The following is a 23674-nucleotide window of genomic DNA, read 5'->3' as shown; positions in this document are numbered from 1 at the left end:
CAAAGAGAAGGTAAACACAGTCTTTTCACTGTTTATGTAAAACATTATGTCAAACACTATATTACATGTTTCTGAAACATTATTTCTAAATCTGGTAACAATTTTGCAAAAACTATTATTATCCCAATTTCCAGAGAACACCAAGATACCAAAAGTTAAACAACTTATGCAGGCAATAAGTAACAGAGCCGAATTTAAATCTTGATATGTCTGACTCTAAAAATATTTTCTCTCTCTCTATGAAATGCCAGTGCACTGGCAGTTTGAAAATTTGGTACAGATATTAAATAGAGAGAGCTCAGTATCCTTGCTTCAAAAGAATCGCACCCTATTCTATGTCTTACTTAGACCAATCCAGAAATTAAGTACAGAAGCAGTATAACTGGAACATTTATAAATATTTCAAGATATGTCATCCTCGTTGATAAAAGCAATCAAATTAGATTTTGGAGTATTCTACATGCTCAAAGTGTGTAAAATAGGGCAATTATTCAGTTTTCTTGATGTCCTTATCAGAAAAATTATGACTCAAACATAATTTTATTCTGATAAATTTTAAAATAAATCAATAAAGAAGAGAAACATCTTACTTTGTCTTGACAATATAGTTAATCATTAAAATCCTGACAAGGTAAGTATGACTGTGCAACCTAAAATAATATAGAATAACCTACCAGTCCAGGTAACCAAAATTTATATTTTTCTTCCCAGAAGATAGTTCCCTAAATATTTATTAGAAAATCTATATCAACAAAAAATATGATCTTGTGTGATGTGTACCTGACATACCAGCTTTCAGGAATTTTGAGAAATCTCATGCTAATTACCAATCCGTACCTGGTAATCCCCCTGGAACAAGAACAAGGAAGCTCACTCATCTGTGTGGTGTTTTTCTTGATCGCCAACCTTGATCTCTGCCATGTCATCTGTAACATATGCCAAAAAAGCATAAGCAGAAATAGAGACTTTCTTGCCTAGGAACATTCTTCCTTAAGTTACACAGGAGTGTATCTTCTAATTGTACTACTGGAAATAGCTCTTCTACCATAGACTTCTTCATGACAGGGAGTTTCAGAGGCTAACTTCTAAAATCAAAACCACCGCTCCAAAAACAGCTAACTTCACCTTCACTCCAATCACCGATTCTCAACCATAAATCCAACAGCGTTTTCTTGCCAGAAACCCTGTCAGTTCATCTTTAAGAAGAGCTAGCTAGATGAACCATTATCACCTACGTTGACACAACAAATTTAAAAATATACATGAATTAGAATTTATGACACAGGTACATTTCCTCACAGAACAGCATATGAACAAACAAAGATGAACTCATTTCTTTATGGGCCTAAAAAGCTTGGAGAAGTTAACTTTCCATATACTCTGGCTAAATCCACCAGCAACACTGGTATCATTGGCTTTAATTTTTTGCTCTCCTAATCTATTTTCCGACTGATTCATTTAAAAGATTCTTGAAGCTATATTCAAATCTTATATTTCTATCTTAGCACCAAACTATCTGGCTATCCAGAAATTTTAGAAACTTGATTTAATTGTGAATAAAAATAATACTATAGATACAAATTATCTTCAAAATGTTATTAAATTAACTTCCAACTGGACAATCTATCAACATAAACAAATAATTGGTTTGGGTTCATTGGCTAAAAGATGTTTAGCTCTTATGGATTTACTGTTCTCTTATAAAAATTTAAAAAAATTTTTAAAGTATCATGCCAGTAATACATTTCACAATTATTATGTTATAACATACAATACTGGGAAAAATTATTTGGAGAATAAATTTAAAACATCCAGTGAGTAAATAAAGTTTAGAATTGATGTAATATACATAAAGGATTAGATTTGGCCCATTAAATTTCCTAAACAAAATTTTATTTTATTTATAATATTTTGTAAGTTGATATAAAATGATAGAAGATTATTAATAAGTTTAATATTTGCTATATGTTAATCTTTCAAATATTCTAAGTTTATTGTATTGATTCAGAATACAATAATTAAATATTTGGGTAGAACTAAAGGTCCAGTATTATGAACCCATTGAAGACTCAAATAGACGTGACTCAATAAGTCATGTCTTCAAAAATAAATATTTTTCTTTCCAAACTAATTTATACCTTCAGTATAATCACCAACAAATTTCAACAGCGACTTTCCTGAAAACTGACAAGCTAATTCTAGAATGTATATGTAAAGGTCAAGAACTGTTCCAGAGATTTCCGGTCAAGACAGTGGTCAGATACAGCGTACAGACATAGGTGGCCGCCATACCTGAGTCTCCATCAACCTGGCTAACACCATTCTCCACCCCTTAATGATGCCCTGAAAGCTCACCCCACCCAACTGTTGGACCCACCCAAGAAGCTTCCAGTGGATTTTCCATATAAATAGTCTGTTTAGGCTCATGCTGCAGACTTTCCTAAAATCTCTTAAAAGTTCACAAATTCCTAACAAACAGCATTTGGACTGGGCTAGCTTAGTACCTCTTGCTAAACAGTCCTGAACCTGGCACTAGCAGCAGCTGACCTCAGTTTGCAGCTTAGCCCTACCCAGGCACCTTTGAACTCAGCACAAGTGGCAACCACCTGCACATCACTTTGTAGCATAGAAAGTGGTCCTAGGCAGGCACAGGCAATGGCCTGCAACAGAGTCCCTCTAAAGAGTTCTCATTACCACACACCCAGAGGCCAGCTTCAGAGCACACCGAGCACTAACCAACCACTACCACAAATGATACACTAAAAAGGCAGACTGAGCAGGTACCAGAGCACTACTAAAGCAAATTCTCTCCTCAGATGAGACCCTGCACAACAGCTCCTCCACTGTAGTCACAGCCAGTCCTCACAACCAATCAGCCCATTGATGTAGTCACAGCCAGTCCTCACAACCAATCAGCCCATTTAGCAATGAAGGCTAAACTACAAGAGGAGGGCATATACAACCCACTCAAGGGACAAACTTGGACACTCAGCTCAAGTGACCAGGGAGACTATACCACTGGGCCTCACACCTCCTACATAAGGCCACTCTACTAAGAATGCTCTACTTAATACACAAAAAACAAACACAAGGAGGCAGCCATAATGAGGAGGAAAAAACATGTCTCAAATGAAAGCTCCAGAGAAATAACTAATCAAAAGCAATCTACCAGATGCATATTTCAAAACTCTGGTTATAAGTATGCTCGATAGTCTCCAAGAGAACGTCAACAAAAATATAGGAAAAATAAAAATGTAGATAGAAACATAAAAAGAACTGGTCAGAAATGAAGAATTCAATAACTAAAATAAAGAATAGATTAGAGGGAATCAAAAGTAGATGAGATGAAGCAGAGAATCAAATCAGCGATTTGTAAAATAAGGTAGCAGAAAATACCCAGTCAGAACAGCAACAAGAAAAAAGAATTAAAAAAAAATGAGGATAGTTTAAGGGGCCTCTGGAACAATCTCGAGCTTAATGACATTCACATCAGATGCAGAACAGAGAGAGTAAGGAATTGAAACCTTTTTAAAGAAATAATGACAGAAATCTTCCCTACCTGACAAGGAAGTAGATATAAAAGCCCACGAAGCATAGAGAGTCCCAAACAAGATGAACCCAAAGAGGCCCATACCAAGACACATCATTAAAATGCCAAAGGTTAAAGAGAGAATCTTAAAAGCAGTAAGAGAAAAGTAGTTAGTTACCTACATGGGAGTTTCCATAAGACTGTCAGCTGACTTCTCAGCGGAAACTTTGCAGGCTAGAAGGGATTGGCACAAAATTTTCAGTGATGAAAATCAAGGACCTACAACCTAGAAAACTCTACCCAGCAAAGAATCAAAAGAAAAAGAGCTTCCCAAACAATAAAAATCAACACCAAACCAGTATTACAAAAAATGTTAAAGGGAGAAGAAGGAGGAGGAGGAGGAGGAGGAGGAGGAGAAAGAAGAGGAGGAGAAGGAGGGGGAAGAGAAGATGAATAAGAATTGTATTCAAAATATGAATACAAAATGGCAATTAATACATATCTATCAATAATAGCTTTAAATATAAATGGATTAAATGCTCTAATCAAAAGACACAGAGTGGCTAAATGGATAAGAAAAACAAATGTGTGGCCTATGCTATGGACATGAGACTCACTTCAGATCAAACGACACACATACTGAAAGGGATAGAAAAAGACATTTCATGAACATAGAAATAAAAAAAAAAAAGCTGGGGTAGCAATACTTATATCAGACAAAATAGACTTTAAAACAAAGGCTATAACAAGAGACAAAGAAGGACCTAGTAATCTCATTTCTGGGAATTTATCTGAAGGAATCCAAAATACTACTTTGAAGGGATAGGTGCATCCATATGTCCATTGCAGCATTACTTACAGTAGCTAAGATATGGAGGAAGCTCAGATGTTCATCAATGGATGAATGGATAAAGAAGAGGTGGTACATATATACAATGGAATATTATTCAGCCATAAAAAAAGAATTGAATCTTGCCATCTGCAACAACATGGATAGATCTAAAGCATATTGTGCTGAGTAGAGTAAGTTAGACAGAGAAAGACAAATGTCATATGATTTTACTATTATGTGGAATCTAGAGAACAGGACAAACAAAAGAACAGAAACAAGCTCATAGATGCACAGCATTTTAATGATTGCCATATGTGGTGGGGTGGATAGGTGAAGGGGGTGGGGATTAAGTGGTACACATTGGCAATTACAAAATAGTCATGGGGATGTAGAGTATAGCATAGGGAATATAATCAATAATATTGTAATACTCTATATGGTGTCAGATGGGTACAATATTTATCAGGGTGATCACTTTTTAAATTATGTAAATACCTAATCACTGTGTTGTATACCTGAAACCAATAGAATATTGTATGTCAACCGTAATTGGAAAAAATATATTTTTAAGAAGATATGTTGAAGTACTAACTCCCCAGTTGCCTATAACTGACCTTATTTGGAAATAGAATCTTTGGGGAAAAAAACTGAATTGTCCCAAGAGGGTTTTGAAGAACAGCAATATGATAGATCCATTTACCACATGTCAGGACAATATAAATATATAATTAAAAGGATGTGATATTGATATAGGGATGGACACAAGAGATCAGTAGGCTAGAAGAAAGAATTCATAAGAGCCACACATGTATATGAAAAATCAGTATAGGACTGATGGGGCATTATAGGTCAGTGGGAGTTATGACACACTATTCAATAAATGGTGCACAGGCAAGTGATTCTAAAATTTCTCCTCAAATAACAGCTAGATTAAAAACAACTTTTTATGTCCCTTAGGTCAATGTATGACGAATAAGACTTTATAATTTTTAGAAGAAACTATAAACTGATATTTTTAAGACTTTAGGATAGAGAACTTCCTAAATAACATAAAACATTTATAAAACAATAGAAACAAAATAATAAATTTGACTATATTAAAATTTTAACATCTGTAAACAAAAGGGAACTAAAAACACAAGACTACATACTTGGCAAAGGATTATATCTACAATATGTAAAAATTCTCTAAATTCAATTTAAAAAACACGAACAGTCCAATTAAAGAATAAGCAAAATAATAGGCAAATCATGAATGAGAAAATCCAAGAGGTAACAAGATTAATAAAATATTATCACATTCAACATTATTAAAGGAAAGATTAATAAAAAAAACAATGGGACCGTTCCAAATTATATTTGAAAAAGAATATGTAGAGAAAGAAGAATAAGTAAGTAGAGAAACAAAAATACTAAATTGCTACTGATGAATATAAAAATAATATAACATTTTGGAGAGCAATTTGGAAAAACTAACTATTGTCAAAGAAACTACACAACATTCTCCTATGTTATTTCACAAGATAATCATTATAACCTAGAAATTTAGCTTGTATTATAGAATAAACTCATGCACATGTACACAAGGAGACCTTCAAAAAGTTAATTATAGCATTGTTTCAAATAGTAAAAAAATTACTTCCCATGTAACCAATATAAACAGAGAATGTTTAAATTAAACTATAGTTGAGACATACAATAATAGAACTCTGTCCCATAGTTAAAATAAATACTAGAGATACATGTATTATTTGGATAAATCTCATAAACTTTACATAACTAAAAATGTGGCAAAATTATAAGTACAGTATGATATCATTTATATAAAATTTCATAAATAAGCAAAGGTGTCCTTATTCCATTTATGAATACATATATAAAATTGTAAAGAAAAGCAAGTAAAAGAGTAACCTCAAATTAAATCTGGTGGTTTATTCTGGGGTACTAAGAGAGGTTTGGGAGAGGAGAGGTGATTACAGGAGGCTTTAATTGATTTATAGATACTTTATTTGATTTATAGGTACTCTCCTAAAAATATGAAACAAATATGGCAAAATGTTAAGACTTAAAATAGTATGGTGGGTACATGGCTGTTTGCCATAATATTCTTTACTTTTTTTTTTTGTACATTTGACATTTGTAATGAAAATTACAGGTCAACACTTGATTAAATGTTAAATTGCATACATCAAAACACAAATGTGAGGAAGCTCCTCTGCCCCACTTCCAGGGAAGATGGAACAGAAGATGTGAAATGTTGAGCTGGGCATCTCAATACATGAGGAGATAAAAAGTATGAATAAGCTGTGTGACTCTTACCAGGCAATCTTCCTGACTGGGGAGGGGTCTCAGACTAATGAAAATTTTGTCCATTTTTACTGAATTAGTAAACATCAAACCTTGACTTTCTGTGCTTACTATGTAATGAAGAAATCAACCACAATTGTTTCAGTAAAAATTTACAAGACTGAGAGCAAAATATGCTCACTATCTAAGTGAAAATGAATCAGAAAGAGATGTGTCAGGCAGCTAACACTTCCACATAGTACTTGCTATTTTGAGTTGAGATTTTAATTTCTAATTTAAAACTCTGTTTCATGCTCTTCATCCTGTCTCAACTGTGGAGCAAACACAATGCTTGGAGAGACTGTGGACCACAGAACTGCCAGAGAAAAATCCCTTTCTTATACTTTGCCACTGCGCAGGGAGGTGGCACTACACTTTCCATATCAAAGAATTTTATTTTTTTCTATCAATAATAATCCAATTCTCTACCTCTACTTCAGAGAAATAAATTTTAAATTCAAAGCAAGGAAAAACCAAGGGAAAAAAAAAACTAGAGTAAATTTATGTAAATTTATGAGCAGTTAAGCTCAAAGTTATAAGAACCTGTGCCTAGAGGAAATAGTTTTTATTTTGTAAATCTTTTCTGAAAAGATAATCAAAAGTTATATTGACAAATATTGATGCTGTTTGAAGTGTATGTGGTTCTTTACAAATCGTAGCATGTTACTACATGTATCATTTTATTTGCTTCACACGACCCTATGAGGAGTGACATCTTAATAAGTATACAATTTTTGTAACTGAAAAGAGATTCTTTATCACTCATTTCTACATAAATTGCTTAAAACTTTATTTATTAGGCACTATGCTGGGCACTAAGTATACAGGAAAAAAGAATTCAGTGTTAAGGGATTCAGTAGATATATGCACAACATGGTATGGAACACAAAGAAGAATTGAACCTGATCTTTGTCAGGAGAAATGAACAAAATCTGTGCTTGTCATGAGATAATAAGAATTGTATTATGGACTTCCCCAATTTGAAGATGGTTGGAACTTTGATCTGAGAAGAGTATATAAAGAATACACAGAGTTATTTTTAAAGAAAATGTAAAGCATGATGTGAATTCAAAACTTCCTAAAATTGTAATGATATTCAGTAAGTTTCACAAGGTAAAAGAGTCTAGAGAAAAGTAAGTTTATTACAGAGGAAGCATTTAATTTTTTGAGGCCATTAAAGTGCTGAGTATATGAACTTTGTTTTGATATTATAATATAAATAAAGTTTATAATCATTTGTTTAAGGATAAAGATTTAAAATGGAAGTGGGAAGTTGTAAATGTAAATTCAAAGTCCATATATTTGACTATACTTTTAGATATTCAAATTATTTCAAAGCAAAGTAATAATATCAAAGACTAAAATGAGAAAATATTAGATACCATTTAAAACCCCAATATTGATGACCATTTCATGGTCCTGACACCATTAGTCTAAAATTGTTACAGTTTTAATCTTAAGTCAAATAGCAAGAAATGGTACTTTAGAAACTTAATTAGATTTGTAGTTTAGTTCTCCAGATCTTTTGTCTTCATTTTCTCAACATAACAAAGACTGATCTTATGTATTAAAAGGAAAAATAATAGGTAGGAAAATATCATTCTTTGTCCAGTATGTATTGAAGAATGTTTAGTAAATATTCCGAGGAAATAAATTTTACGATTTTGGAAAAATTGGACCCCTCAAGGACCTGATTGCCTGAGTTCTTTTAGAAAATCATTGTAGATTGTTGAAATACTAAAAGATAGTTTCAGCAAATTTTGATTAATGGAACACTAACTGTATTTTTTATTTTAGGGGATGGCACACAAGGTAATATTAGAAATGTTTTAAACCTAATTTCTTGAGTGTAGCCTATGATTTTTGCAATAATAATTATTACTAATTTTCAGTATTCTGAAACACAAAATTCTACATTATTTAATAAGTCAGTTATGCTCAGAAAGATTTTTCAAAAAGAGGTTGAATAAAAATCTTTTTTAAAAAAATAACCGGAGCAATGACTCAGAAAGGACACTTGGTTTTTTTCTCCTCCATTTAATGTTAGTTACATAAATGAGTACTTTCAGAATAGCACTTGGCTTATGAACATCAGAAAACCTGCATGATTGTTCAGTATGTTTCAAATGCATGAATCCAGAGAATAAAAAGCTAGAGGAAATTGGAAAAATACTCTTGCTCTCACAAAAATCAAGAGTCTATGCCAAGGAATCCTGTGAGTGTTAATATGTCAGACCATGATGAATCTGAAAAGTTTATTATAGAAGTGACAAAACAGAAAAAAAACAGTAATCTCAGATTGTTTCTGAACAACAGCTTCGAAGTCTGGAGTGAAAAAAGTAGAGCTTAAGAATTCTATAATCAACCAATTATCATTCATGTTTTAAATCAGCTGGAAGACAATTTTGAATCGTAAAGGCTCAGTCTATATACTTTTCTATTCAGAAATGCAGAATGATATACTGGAAGAGATCAAATTAATTTCTATGTCTATCTGGAATTCATTATACAGTTGTAGAAATTAAATCATATAAACATAAACACATAATTCATCTATTTATAATTCATATACTATATGTATAATGTTTCATTAGAAAAGAATTAACCTCAAACCATGGAAAATTAACAATCTTTACTGCTTTAATAAATACATTTTTAAAATTAAGTCATGAAAACAATTTTTAAAATTAAAAAAACCCAAACTCAAGTAATCTAAAATTTCTATTATTATAGAAATGCCGCATATCAGTCATAAAAATTAGCATTGTGTTTCAATTAATCTACCACTTTGAAATTTTTTGATAATCTATTAAGGGTTGAGGCTGATGAAAATTTTGATTAATGGAACATTCTCTAACTGTATTTTTTTATTTTAGGGGATGACACACAAAGTAATAGTAGAAATTTTTAAAATCTAATTTCTTGAAAGTAGCCTACGATTTTTGCAATAATTATTACAAATTTTCGGGAAACAGAAAAAAGAATAGACTCAGTCAAACTGTTTCTGAACAAGAATATCATGCAAAACTGAAAAACATAATGATAGATACAAATTCATATTTTTATAGATAAAAATTATATATATGTATATAAACCTATATAAATGATAGAATATATAACATAAACATATCTAGAAAATGTACTGGTCTAAACACAGCAGTGCTTGTGAATAGACATTTGGACTGATGACCTAATCAATTCATCTCTGGTCATAAAAAGAATGAACATTTATCATTCTAGCTTGGTTTCATAGAACATAGATATAGCCTTATGGATGAGAGAAAGTAAATGATTTATCATATGTTGAAGTTACTCTTCAAAATATTTAATGTTTCAAAAACAGGATCTAAATATTGACAGTTAAGGTAACATCATGAACCTAATATAAATACTATCAAATGTTTTATTAAAGAGCTATATTATAAAAAAAATAAAGCAAGGCTGGAAATCATTAATAATAAATTATATGTGTGGGTTGTGCAAGAACTGGACTCTAATCATAGAAAGGCCTGGGTTGGCACCTTGGCAAAACTTTGGGAAAAATTAATAAACAATGTAATTAATAAAAATAAAATCTTAAATCATATGTATATAGCGTTTAATAATGTCCCACTTAAACCAATAGTTTAAACTACAAAACTACTAGTTTGAAAAAAGATAAGGACTTTAGTGGAAATCTTGGAGTTTATAAGATCACAAATGTAATGTTAGCTTCACTTCCAGCTCTCTCTTGAATGAGTTTATATCTATTTTTAATTTAAATTTATTAACTTAAAAACAGTCACATAAGCTATCAAGTGCAAAGAATATTACTTCATCTAGTATGCTTCATTGAAATTGTTTTTAAATCACTTTGATTTGTAGCACTTGCCAATTACCATGGTATAAATACTAAGAAGTATATGAAATCTTTAAATTATTCAAGTATCTTTATCGAATTAGTTATTGTTGCAAATTTCCTTTTAAAATAAAATAGAATATTCATTTATTTTTGGAGTATGAAAGCAATCATATCACTCCCATTCTTAAAAATGGGTCTCAATTCCTATAACTTAACTAGACTGCAACACTAAAAGAATAGCCTTGGGAATGATTGGAATACAGTCAGAAAATTCATACAGATCCAATGATTTGCTTATAATTGTTATATACGCACAAAGTATAGTCCTTCATTTAGCTATCTGACTAGCTCTTCCAACTGTCCCTGTTTTGTGAATACCATTAGGATATTTTTAAAAATGTGTTTTCAGGTACATATTTGGTGATATCCTGGTAAATTCATTCTGCAAACCAACAAGCAAATACACAAACATAAAATGTCCTAATTTACAGTATTTGCTTATTTCAGTGTTGTAAATCCTCTCACTATTTCCAATTCAAGCTATCAACATGATAGCACTGAATGCAAAGCTGGACAGATGTATGCAGCATATCTTAGTGAGTTGGTGGTGTAAGCTGGTTCCAGTGGAACACTGTGATGAATAAATATTGCCTCAAGTATGTTTTTATTCTAATAGTCTATCCAAATATCTAGGGGCTTTTTTCGATAGGTTCCAATACATTTAATTAAAGACAATGACAGTGTCTAAGTTTAATGTAATTAAAAGATTTAAGCGATAACAGGCAACCCTAAATATTACACTATGAAATAACAGAAAAACACTTTTCAAATAAGTATTTAATTTAGAGTATAAATAGGATGGGTTGAGCCTACTTTATGATAAAAAATAATGCTCTTTATAAACAATATTGCTGAAAATTTGCAAACTATATGTTAGGGTGTAGAAAATGCAAATGACTGCATCATCTAATTAATAAGTGAAAATTATCATTTTGAATCCAGCTGTAACATTTTACTGAAAGAAACCGATCAAATATAAATTTTTATGGGCCATTAGATTCATCTGTAAAGTTTATTATTTTAAAATGCTTCTGATGTGCAAAGGTGAAGACAGTAACTAGTACAGAAGTTGGCACACTTTTTCTGTAAAGGGTCAAAGAGCATATATCTTAGGCTATGTAGACCATATAATCTCTTTTGTGAATACAGTTCTGCTATTGTGGAAAAACATCCATGTTCAATATGTAAATTAATGACTCTGGCTATGCTCCAATAAAACGATATTTATGGAAACAGGCAGCAGATGGATTTAGTCCTTGGATCATCCATAGTTTGTTGACTTGACTTACATTAGCATGTACTGAATCATGTACTGATGTTTTTATGATTTAAATATAAATTCTCTTGGTATTTATAAAATATTAATTCCTACAACCAGTGTTTTTAAAAATAATATTGCCCCAGTCAATAAAAAATCTTGACTAATCATAGTTTCTTAAACAAGATATTTCCATAGAAAAGCAACTGTCAAAAGGACAGACAATTGATAATAAAATATAGTTGCGAATATATTTTCATTTATATTACTATATCAAAATTTCACAATTAACCACAAGAAAAAGTTTTCCTAGGCAGTAGAAGAAGAGAAAATGTGTATATTAAATTAATATATACTTATTACGAGTTTGTTTATTTTAATTTACTTTGAAATCTTTATTCTTACCTTCTATAAGTCTCCCTGTCTGTTCTGCACATCCCCCAGGAAGAATCTTGGCAATATAGGCTCCAATTTCTCCACTATGTCCAGGGATTTCTTTACCTCCCACAATTCGAATTCCTAATCCATTACCTGTATTAAACAATTAATAAATTATTATTAATAATTTAAGAAATGACAACAGTTGTCACAAGTTATAAGTGGGATTTGGTACGCAGAAGTTAACTACAACCTGTGTACTAGAACTGGACACCAGTAACAAGGACATTATTCTGATTTCAATTATAGTTTATATAAAATAGAACTTTCTGGAATCTTGGTAGGATCAATAATGATTAACTTGATATTAACAAATTTTTTAATTCATCCATATTTAGCAATATACTAAGGATTTGTCTATTACGAATAAATATTTTGTAAAAATTTTGTATGAGAATGTTCCCAGTATAAGAAACTCTTGAGCATACGATTTACTTATGAAACCGAGGAGAATTTCGCCTATAAAAAGGTAATAATGGCTATCATAAATTGGGAAGTTATAATCCAAACATACAAGTAATTAAGTGAAAACAATTGATAAAGTGAAAACATAATTATAACATGAATTATTATTCATTTTTTCGGCCTAATTCATTAGATGATATTGTCTGTACATTAACATGGCACTTACTACAAGGCACAATAAAATTATTCTTGACTGATGAACAACTGAGTAAACTGTTCCTTATTCTACAGAACAGATTTTTCTGTAATTAGTCACATGAAAAAGAAAGACGAAGAATAATTATCATAAGAAATATAATTGAAATAGAAATGGAATATTGGTATTTTAAGTTTATATATTTTTTAAATAAGCTAAAAATTAGTATGTATATATAGAACCAGATATATTTTTGTTACAAATTCCAAGGAGATTTTTAAATGAAAGTATTTTAATAAAGCAGAATTGTTCTCCTTTATTGAAAATATAGTTAATTAGCTCTTTAAATTAAAATGCATTCCATTCAGTGATTAAAGTACTTATTTCAACTTTCAAAATCTCCAAATTTTAAAAGTCAGCTCTCTTTCAAATCTAGCACCAACATAGTTCAGACATTCAACAAGTAGTAGCACTGAATTATGAAACCTTTCTGTCATTTATCAAGTAGGGATATGTTTTAGTAAAATATGGTTTATTATTTCCAGGTGATAGTTTCAAATGAATTCCCTCTCTTTCCTTTCTGCCCTCTCTCCTTTCCTTTCATTCTTCCTTCCCTTTTTTCCTCCTCTTATCTTTTCCTAATTTTCTATTACCTGATCCTCTCTATCTACTTTTTCATCAGGTTAAGTGTTCTGACAATATGGCCTCAAAACAAAAACAAATTAGCTGTATGCTTCTAAATTTCTTTAGTTGTCAAGGGGTCAGAGTTAAATAAAATACTAACTCTCTCTGGAGCCACTGTGAAGCTTTCTGTCACAAGTTTCTTGGTTCACTGTTATTGCTCTTAGTACAGATTAATTTATGATACAAATTTAATATAATTGAATGAATTCAGAACATCATCTAGTATATAATTTAGTCTCAACTAAGTCTGAGACTTAGTTGAGTTCTTAGATATTAGCCTTTAATTATTCACTAGGAATGATTCTATTGTAAGACATCAGATAAATGTGTTAAAGGGTAGTAGATGAAGAAAGTTTTTGCCAGTCTTCATTAAATTAGTTTAGCCTATGTTTTGAGTGTACTAGGGATATTTTAGAAATCACAAAATGAGAATTTTAAAATAGCTGGAAGTAATTAAAAGGTTATTTCATGGAATGTATCTGTAAACAAATAAAAATAGATTCTTAATCAAAGATTCGGTTTCACTTTCCATGGCTGAATCATTCACAAGCTGTAATTCATCACTTGATAAAGATTTTTAAAAAATCCCACACAGATATTAAATTTCTAATGTAGTCAGTACATTCACATCAATTTTAAGTTATGGCTAGTCTGAAATCCCAAAAGATGTTTCGTGAGATTTCCTTACTGCTAAGGTATACATTCAAGACCATGCCTTAAATCAAACTCACCATAATTTATGCTAGAGTGTAGCAGAGAAACCTAGAGTAAGGTAAAGTAGTGTGCTCAGGGAATTAGTCTTATTTATTTTTAAACTTAAAACTAGAATATAAATGTTGCCTATGAAAAATAATTTCAGCATTATATATCATATGATGCAGCCTTATGATTAGAATCTATAAATAGAATTGTTACACCCTGTAAAAGTATAGTTAAAAAGTCAGTTGCAGAACTTCAAAATCTATTAATTAGAATGTTACTATTTTTAAAAATTTGATTATAATTTCATCCTATAGATGACAATGTCTTTAGAGTTAAGTTGGGTCTTTAGTGCCATTTGATTTTCAGTGACTGAGCACATTATAAAACCCTGTACTAAAGGATCAGTGATAGTAAACTATAATTATATCTGTCTTAACAGGTAGTAAAACAAAATAATTATTTAATTTTGTAAAATACAACCTCACCTAGTGAATTCAAGTACTCAAAACACTTTCTACATATACTTTGTCAGCTTCAGCATCACTGGTAAAATGGGAGTAATATAAAGTCATGACAATACTATGAGAAATGAAAATATACATACACACACACATATGTACTACTTCATGCACATAGTAAATTTTCAAAAATTACTGTGCCACTTGTTGATATTGCTGTGGTTGCTACTATTGTTTCTCCTGTATATAATAAAGTAGCATAGACATATTAAAAATTGGTGGAAGAATAGCATGGCAGAAAAAAGAAGATTGAAGAAGGAAAACATTTTTTGTTTATTTTACAGTAGTTGCTTGTATCCTAATTTGGATGTTATGAATACAAATTTAATTTATATACTTGCTAAGAATTTAAATTAAAAATTTAAAATTTTATTTAACGTTCAATAATTGCACTTTGATATTTTATGTATTAAACATAGATAAAATGAACAAAAATGCTTTTATAAAAATAAAATCCCAAATCCCAGCTCAAATCCCAAAAGTAGAATTTCAACAAAAGATTTAATAAAGTCATGAAATATTAATTAACATTTAACTGAAATGTTTAGATCTAAATGGTCCTTGATAAGTAATGTTTATATTATCATTTTCAAATTTTGACAAATTTTTATCAATAACAACTTTGCTTCTCTGCTTCTAGAATCATTGTTAAAAATGCTTCATCAGTTATGTTCCATAAAAATGCATTGATCTTGCTCTTGAGTTTACAGTACAGCACAGTAGAGAGGCCAATGTTACTATAGAGAACACAGGAGCTTCAGCAAAGAGATTATCAAAAGTTATATAATTTCACAGTATATAAGCATAGACATGGTTAAGAAAGTCTTACAGGGAAATCTAAATTTCAAAAGTCCTTTACAGTATATAGGGAATATTTATAAAAAAGAGAAGTTCAATGATAAAAATAGCAAAATCATTAAGAAAAAGTATTACATTAATAACTTTAGGATGAAATTTTAAATGCATTTGGCATTTTCAAGACTCTATGTATGTTATAATTTATGTGATAAATATATTATTATGTAGTTAGTTTTAAAGTTCCAGTCCAAAACAGTAAAATAGGAGGCTCCTGAATTCACCTCATCTCATGAACATACCAAATCTACAGCTAATGTGGAGCAATTCCCTTTTCAAAGAAACCCAGAAACTAGCTGAGTGACTCCTACACATCAGGTGAATGAGAAAATATCCACATCAAAACAGGTTTTGGCACATCCTAAACTACTAGGAGCCATTAAGTATAAATAAGAAAGCTTGGGCAATCACAGATTTGAAATACAACCAAGCTCTTAGGCCAGGATAAATAATAATATTCAATGCCTACATGAGACCATTCCATCAAGACTGGGATATGTAGCTGTTTTATTTAAGGTACAGAAACCAACACAGAGCAGGAAAGAAATGTGTTCCAAGCTAAACAATAAGATACAACTCCAGAAACAGACCTTAATGATATGGAGATAAGTTATTTATTAGAAAAAAAATTTAAACTAATGGTCATAATGATGCTCACCAACATTAGGAGACCAATGGAAGAACAAAGTGAAAATTTCAACAAAACGATAGAAAATATAAGCAAATAATATAATAACTGAACTGCAAAATCACAGAGGGTCTCAACAACAGACTAGAGAAGTGGAAGAAAGAATAAATAAAGTTGAATACACGACAGTGGAATTCATCCAAATAGAGGAGCAAAAAAGGAAAATAATGAGGTAGATGTTGTGATTGCATCCACCCAAGACCACATTAAAATTATAACTAAACTATAGAACAACTATCATTGAGATCAGCCTGAAGAGGAGCTGAACAGAAGTCCTGTAATTAAAGATATACTAGAGAAGACAAGTTGAGACTGGTAGGAGGGGTAGAGACAGAATAGTTAGGCTCTCCGCTCATGGCGTGGTGGTTAAAAAATAGGAATATCATGGCTGCGAAGGTCGTCCCCCTCAGGTGCAAGGGTTGCCAGCCCCACACCAGGCTCTCCAGTCCAAGGTTGGAAAAGTCCCCATAACATCTGGCTTGGAAAACGAGTGGAGGTTGTGGCTGAGTGAGATGGAGGGCTGCTAGAGCCCCAGGTATTCCTCTTAAAGGGCATGTACATGGATTTACTCATTGACATACTTGTTCTGAGTTAAAGCACTGGGGCAGCAGCTTGAAAAGCATCAGTGACATTCAGGAAAGAACTGAATTGTCTGGCTTCAGGAAGAGGGCCGGAAGGGCAGCTTTCTCCCAGACAGAAGTGCTAGTAGAAGTCATTATTTCTTTGCTGAGCCTTTACCCCCACACAGGTTGCAGGCACAGATGGGCGCCAAGTCTGAATCTTCATCAGCCTAGATAATACAGTTGGCCCCACCCCCATGGTTCCCTGAGACCCCCCATACCACCCAACATGCAAGCCCACCTAAGCTGCTTCTATAGATTTTTTTCTCTATACAAGCAGCCTGTCTTGGCTCATGCTTCAGACTTCTCTAAAATTTTTCAAAAGTTCACAAACCCTAAACAAGCAGGCCTCAGAATGCCCTGTACCTCTTGCTAAGTGCCCCCAAGCCTAGCACTATTGACGTCCAGCCTCAGTTTGCAACTTAGCTTCTCTCAGGTGCCTCAAGCTCAGCACAAGTGGCAACCATGTTCAGATCACTTTGTAGCTCATACCAGGTGGGCCTGGGCATAGGCAGTGGCTGACCCTGGCCTACACCAGAGGCCCTCCCAAGAGGCCCCAGAACCAACACACCTGGTGGCCAGCATCATACCATATCATAGCGCCAATCACTTCCACAAATAACATATGCAAAGGGTGAACTCAACAGGCACCCTACTAAAGCAAATCCTGCTCTGTGGAGTCAGCCCCTGCACAACAACTCCTCTGCTGTAGTCATGGTTATTCTGCACAACTGGTTAGTCTGAGGTTTAATCCTTCCCAGTGACTTGCTAGCAGGAATAAAAACTCAACTACAACAGGAAGGCACACACAATCCACACGAGGGACACACCTGGAGTACTCAGATACAGTTACCAGAGAGACTGTGCCATTGAGCCCCACAGGATACCTACTATATAAGGCCACTCAAACAAGACCAGGAGATACAGCAGATCTATCTAATAGATAGAAACAAATACAAGGAGTAAGCCAATATGAGGAGACAAAGAAATATGTTCCAAATGAAATAGAACAAATTTTCAGAAAAAGAACTAAATAAAATGGAAACAAGCAATCTACCAGATGCAGAACTCAAAACATTGATTATAAGGATGCTCAATGAACTTAGGGGAAGAGTAGATGAACTCAGTGAGAATTTTAACAAAGAGATAGGAAACATAAAAATGGAGGTAGGAAACATAAAAAGGAACCAATCAGAAATGAAGACTATAATAACTAAAATGAAGAATACATTGGAGGAGACTAAAAGTAGATTAGATGAAGCAGAGAATCAAATCAACAATTTGGAAGATAAGGTAGCAGCAACACCCAATCAGAACAGAAAAAAGAAGAATGAAAAAAAAAATGGGTATAGTTTAAGAGACCTCTGGGACAACATCAAGCATAACATTTGCATTATAGGGGTACCAGATGCAGAAGAGAGACAGCAAATAATTAAAAACCTATTTAAAAAATATAGACAGAAAACTTCCCTAACCTGGTGAGGGAAGAAGACATACAAGTCCAGGATCCACAGAGAGTCTCAAACAAGATGAACTCAAAGAGGCCCACATCAAGACATATCCGAGTTAAAACGTCGAAGGTTAAAGACAAAGAGAGAATCTTAAAAACAGAAAAAGTAGTTAATTACTTATAAGAGAGGTCCTATAAGACTGTCAGCTGATGTCTCAACAGAAAATTTGCAGGCCGGAAGAGACTGGCATGAAATATTCAAGTGATATAAAGCAAGGACCAACAACCGAATTACTATACCCAGCAAAGCTATTTTTTAAAATCGAAGAACAGATAAAGAGCTTCTCAGACACGAAAAAGCTAAAGGAGTTCATCACTACCAAACTATAATTTAAAAAAATGTTAAAGGAACTTCTTTAAGAAGGAAAAAATTATGAAAAATAAAATAACAATAGCTACATACCTATAAATAATTACTTTAAATGTAAATGGATTAAATGTTCCAAAGAAAAGACATAGGATGTCTGAATGGATAAGAAAATAAAACCCATACATATGCTTTCTACAAGAGACCCACTTCAGTTTGAAAGACACACACAGACTGAAAGTAAAGGAATGGAAAAAGATATTTCCTGAAAATGGAAGGCTATAATAAGAGACAAAGAAGGGCACACAATTGTACTCTGCATATTTGTTCAAAAAGCCTAAAATACTAATTCAAAAAGACATATGCATCCCTATGTTCAATGCAGCATTATTTACAATAGTCAAAATATGAAAGCAACCAAAGTGTACATTGATATAGACAAATGGATAAAGAAGTTGTGGTACATATGTACAACTGAATATTACTCAGCTATAAAAAGAGTGAAATCTTGCCATTTGCAACAACGTGGATGGACATAGAGGATATTATGCTAAGTGAAATGTCAGACAGAGAAAGACAAATATCATATGACTTCACTTATACATGGAATCTAAAAAAAAACCAAAATAAGTGAACAAACAAAACAGAAACAAGTTCATAGATACAGAGGACATTTTGATGGTTGTCAGACAGTAGGGGGTTGAGGAGATGAGTGAAAAAGTGAATAAATTAAGATAGGCAAATTGCCAGTTATAAAAACAGTCATGGGAATGTAAAGTATAGCATAAGGAATACAGTTAATGATATTGTAATAATTATGTATAGTTTCAGATGGGTACTAGATTTATTGGGGTGAACATTTTATAAGTTATACAAATGTCTAATCACTATGTTGTACTCCTGAAACTAATATAATATTGTTAATCAACTATAATTGAAAAATTAAAAAAATATTTTAAAAAGTAAAAGAATGAAAAAGAGTAAAGATAGACTATGGGACTTACAAGATACCATCAAAAGGTAAAGGCAGCTTATAGTATGGGAGAAAATATTTGCATATTATATTTCTGATAAGGGGTTAATATTTAAGTATATATTCATATATATAGAACTCATACAACTCGATAGCAAAACACAATCTGATTAAAAAATGGGCAGGGGTACTGCATAAGCATTTTTCAAAGAAGATATACAAATGGCCAACATGAAAAGATGCTCAATATAGAGAAGATGATCATCAGGGATATGCAAATCAAACTACAATGAGATATCACTGTACATCTGTTAGAATGGCTATTATCACAAAACCCAGAAATGACAAGTATTGGCAAGTGTGTGAAGAAAAGGAAACCTTGTGCACTGTTGGTAGAAATGTAAATTGGTAAAGCTGCTAGAGAAAACAATATGGAGTTTCCTTACAAAATAAAAAAAAAAAATAGAACTATCGTTTGATCCAGCAATTCTTCCTCTAGGAGTTTATATGAGGAATATGAAAACACTAGTCTTGGCTGGCCCGGCTGTGGGCTCTCCTTTCCCCTTGGTTGCCGCCGTGTCCTCCCATCTCCCTGGAGCCCCACTGATTCCTCTGATGGCCCTTTTCCACTTGCCTTCTACTCTAAGCTTCCACCTCCACTCTCCTGTCCCTTCCAACTTCGGTCACTCCCAACCACTGCATCTCCCTCCTCTTCCAGTTTCCTTATACTCCTGCAGCCAATTTTTCCACTCTCCCCTCTCTCCCATCTTCATAACTCATCATTTCCATCTCTGGTCCTCACCCCACCTGATCCACCCATTTCTAGTCCATTCAAAAAATAATAAAAGAATATATATATATATATATATATATATATATATATATAAAAATATATATATATATATATATATATATATAAAACACTAATTTGAAAAGATGTATGATATATGCATCTCTATATTTATTGCAGCACTATGAAAATGGTGCAGCACCATTTATCTATCCAAGGACACTTAGATTATTTTCATATCTAAGTGTCCTTGGATAGATAAATGGATAAAGAAGTGGTGATATAGATAGATGATGATGATAGAGAGAGAGAGAGAGAGAGAGAGATAAATGGGATATTATTCAGTCATGAGGAAAAGAAAATCCTGCCATTTGGGACAAACTAGATGGAACGTGAGGGCATTGCGAAATAAGCCAGACAGAGAAAGACAAATACTGCAAGGTTTAACTTATATGTGAAAAAAAAAAATCTAACTCATGGAAAGAAAGAGTAAAAAAGTAGTTGCCAAAGGCTTGGGGCGAGGAAAGTAAGGAGTGGTTGGTAAATGTGTACAAACTTTTAGCAATAGATGAAAAAGGTCTGATGTAAAATATGACTATAGTTGTTAACAGTGCATTGTATACTTGATATTCGCTAAAAGAATACGACAGATATTCTCACACATGCAAAAAAAAATAAATATATGAGGTGATGAATACATTAATTAACTAGATGGAGGGAATGCTTTCACAATGTGTTCATAAATCAAATCATCATAATGTACACTTAATATATCTTACAATATTATAAATCCATTATTCCCCAATAGAGCTGAAATAAAAAATAAACTGCATAAACGTGAGCATATTAAAAATTTCTTTATATTTACATTTAAATTTTCAGTTTAAATCTAATTTTATATATTTATTAACATTACATTAAAAGCTGTGGTGTTTTAAAGCGTTACTAAGAATGTTTTTATTTTCATCATTAAAATAATATATAAAGTGTTATGATGTTATAATTAGAATATTAAGTTTGGACAAAATTAAAATACTTATTTCAACACTATCCTATGCTACATCTAAGCATCAAGGAAAGAAAAGTTTATCAGTGAACATATCATGAATAGCAGTCTTTAAATTAATAAAGGTTATTATTCATAATAAAGTTATAACAGAATAAAGATATATTGTATAGTTTGGTCATGTCATTGGTTGGCTTAAAGAAAAAGGTAGATTATCTATATAACTGTTAATGCTAATGAAGTACTAAGGCTAATGGAAAAGTCCCTGAAGAACAGTTCAGTTAAATCTATTTTTATAGTTTACATGTTAATTATACTTCTGAGTAAGGCTGTGAACGTTTATTTTTATACTCTCTCACCCACTAATTTCTACATTATACAGAAAAAAAAAACATTCTTACAAATACACTAAGCATATCAATCGCCTTAAGAACAATCCAAAGATTGTTTCCAGTAACATCAAAATGGCAATAACATATTCATCCCAAATCTAATCTGACTCTAAACCTGAGCATGCAAATTACAAACTCAGCTATTCTCATGAGCTTTTTTTCTAATCTATCCAATTGCTGTATAGCATCCTTTTTCATAGCTTTTTTATTTTTATTTTTATTTTATTTTATTTTTTTTATGCCTACAGCACCTGGTATTCCTAGGTGGTCTCCCATCCAAGTACTAACCAGGCTCAACCCTGCTTAGCTTCTGAGATCAGACGGAATTGGGCTTGTTCAGGGTGGGATGGCCATAGACCTTTTACCTACTTTTAAATATGAATTTTTTACATATATAAAAGTTTTGAAGATAACATTTTATCTCATTTCCATGAATGAAAGTTCACACTTGTCTTTTCTAATTTAATGTTAGTTAGAATAATGTTAAGGTAAAAATGTTACATAGCGCTTAAAGCATGCATGATATACTATTTATACTCACACCATATTGGACAAGATGGGTCCAAACTGACATGCCATACGACTGAAATGGCCATTGGCATGGGAAGTTAAGAAAGATGATTCACAAAGATATATCAAAGACACTGGTATTCTGGCATTGTTGAACATCTTTCAAATGACAGATGATACATGTACTGAAAATAAATTTTACTAAAAGTACATAGAATTTCCTCTTCCTGAAACATTTCAGAAATAATTCCCACAAAGAAAATCTCCCAGGACTGTCACACTCCAATTTTTTGGAGTTTCCTCAAAAAATTAAAAATAGCATTACCATACGATCCAGCAATTCTACTTCTGGATATTTATCTGAACAAAATGAAAATGCTAATTCAAAAAGATATATGCACTTCCATATTCATTGCAGCATTATTTACAAAAGCCAAGATATATAAGCAAACTAAGTTCATCAACAGATACAGAGAAAGAAAATGTGGTATACATAATGGAATATTATTCAGCCATAAAAAGGGGAAATTTGTCATTTGCAATAATGTGAATGAACTTTTAAAGTTTTATGCTAAGAGAAAGAAGTCAGTCAAAGAAAAACAAATACCGTCCTATTTTAACATATGTGAACTCTAATAAAACCCCCAGAAAACTAAAAGCAAAACAAACAAACAAACAAACAAAATCCAAAACGAGTTAATAATTACAAAAAACAGACTGGTGATTGCCAGAGATATGGGGAAGATATGTGGTATGGGAAATACGTGAAAGGAGTTTAAAAGTACAAACCTCCAATTACAAACTAATAAATCATGGGGATGTACAGCATGGTGATTATATTAATGTCATATTGTATATTTAAAGTGGCTAAGAGTGTAACAATTTTTGTCACAAGAATAAAACTTTTGTAACTAACATGGTGATAAATGTTAATTAGATTTATTGTGGTGATCATTTCCCAATACATACAACTATGGAATCATTATGTTATACACCTGAAACTAATATAATATTTCAAGTACATCTAAATAAAAACAATTTATTGCATTTAGCCATACTTAAGGTCCAAAACAAAATGATTATTTTATATAAAAGTAGATGTTTAAAATTATAAGACAGGGTCAGCTTATAGATAGGGCTTTAATAGTGACTTGTATAGCTACTGCTCTTATTACTGTCAGCCCAGGACTGGGTGTGGGGTCATGTACCACGTG

General features: G+C 32.1%; 1 protein-coding gene and 1 pseudogene across 1 annotated transcript in view; both read right to left on the bottom strand.

The window, feature by feature from the left end:
- PCLO (piccolo presynaptic cytomatrix protein) overlaps positions 1–23674 on the bottom strand; it is a 349327-nt gene that overhangs the window by 91270 nt on the left and 234383 nt on the right. The window contains 1 exon segment of the mRNA XM_039849076.1: positions 12272–12397. Within this exon segment, the coding sequence (XP_039705010.1) occupies positions 12272–12397 (126 nt within the window).
- Positions 22190–22308, bottom strand: LOC120591865 (uncharacterized; annotated as a pseudogene).

Source organism: Pteropus medius, unplaced genomic scaffold (assembly GCF_902729225.1).
Source record: "Pteropus medius unplaced genomic scaffold, Ma_sr-lr_union100, whole genome shotgun sequence".
Lineage (NCBI taxonomy): Eukaryota > Metazoa > Chordata > Mammalia > Chiroptera > Pteropodidae > Pteropus > Pteropus medius.
The sequence above is the reverse complement of the archived record's forward strand: the minus strand, read 5'-3'. Positions and strand labels throughout refer to the sequence as shown.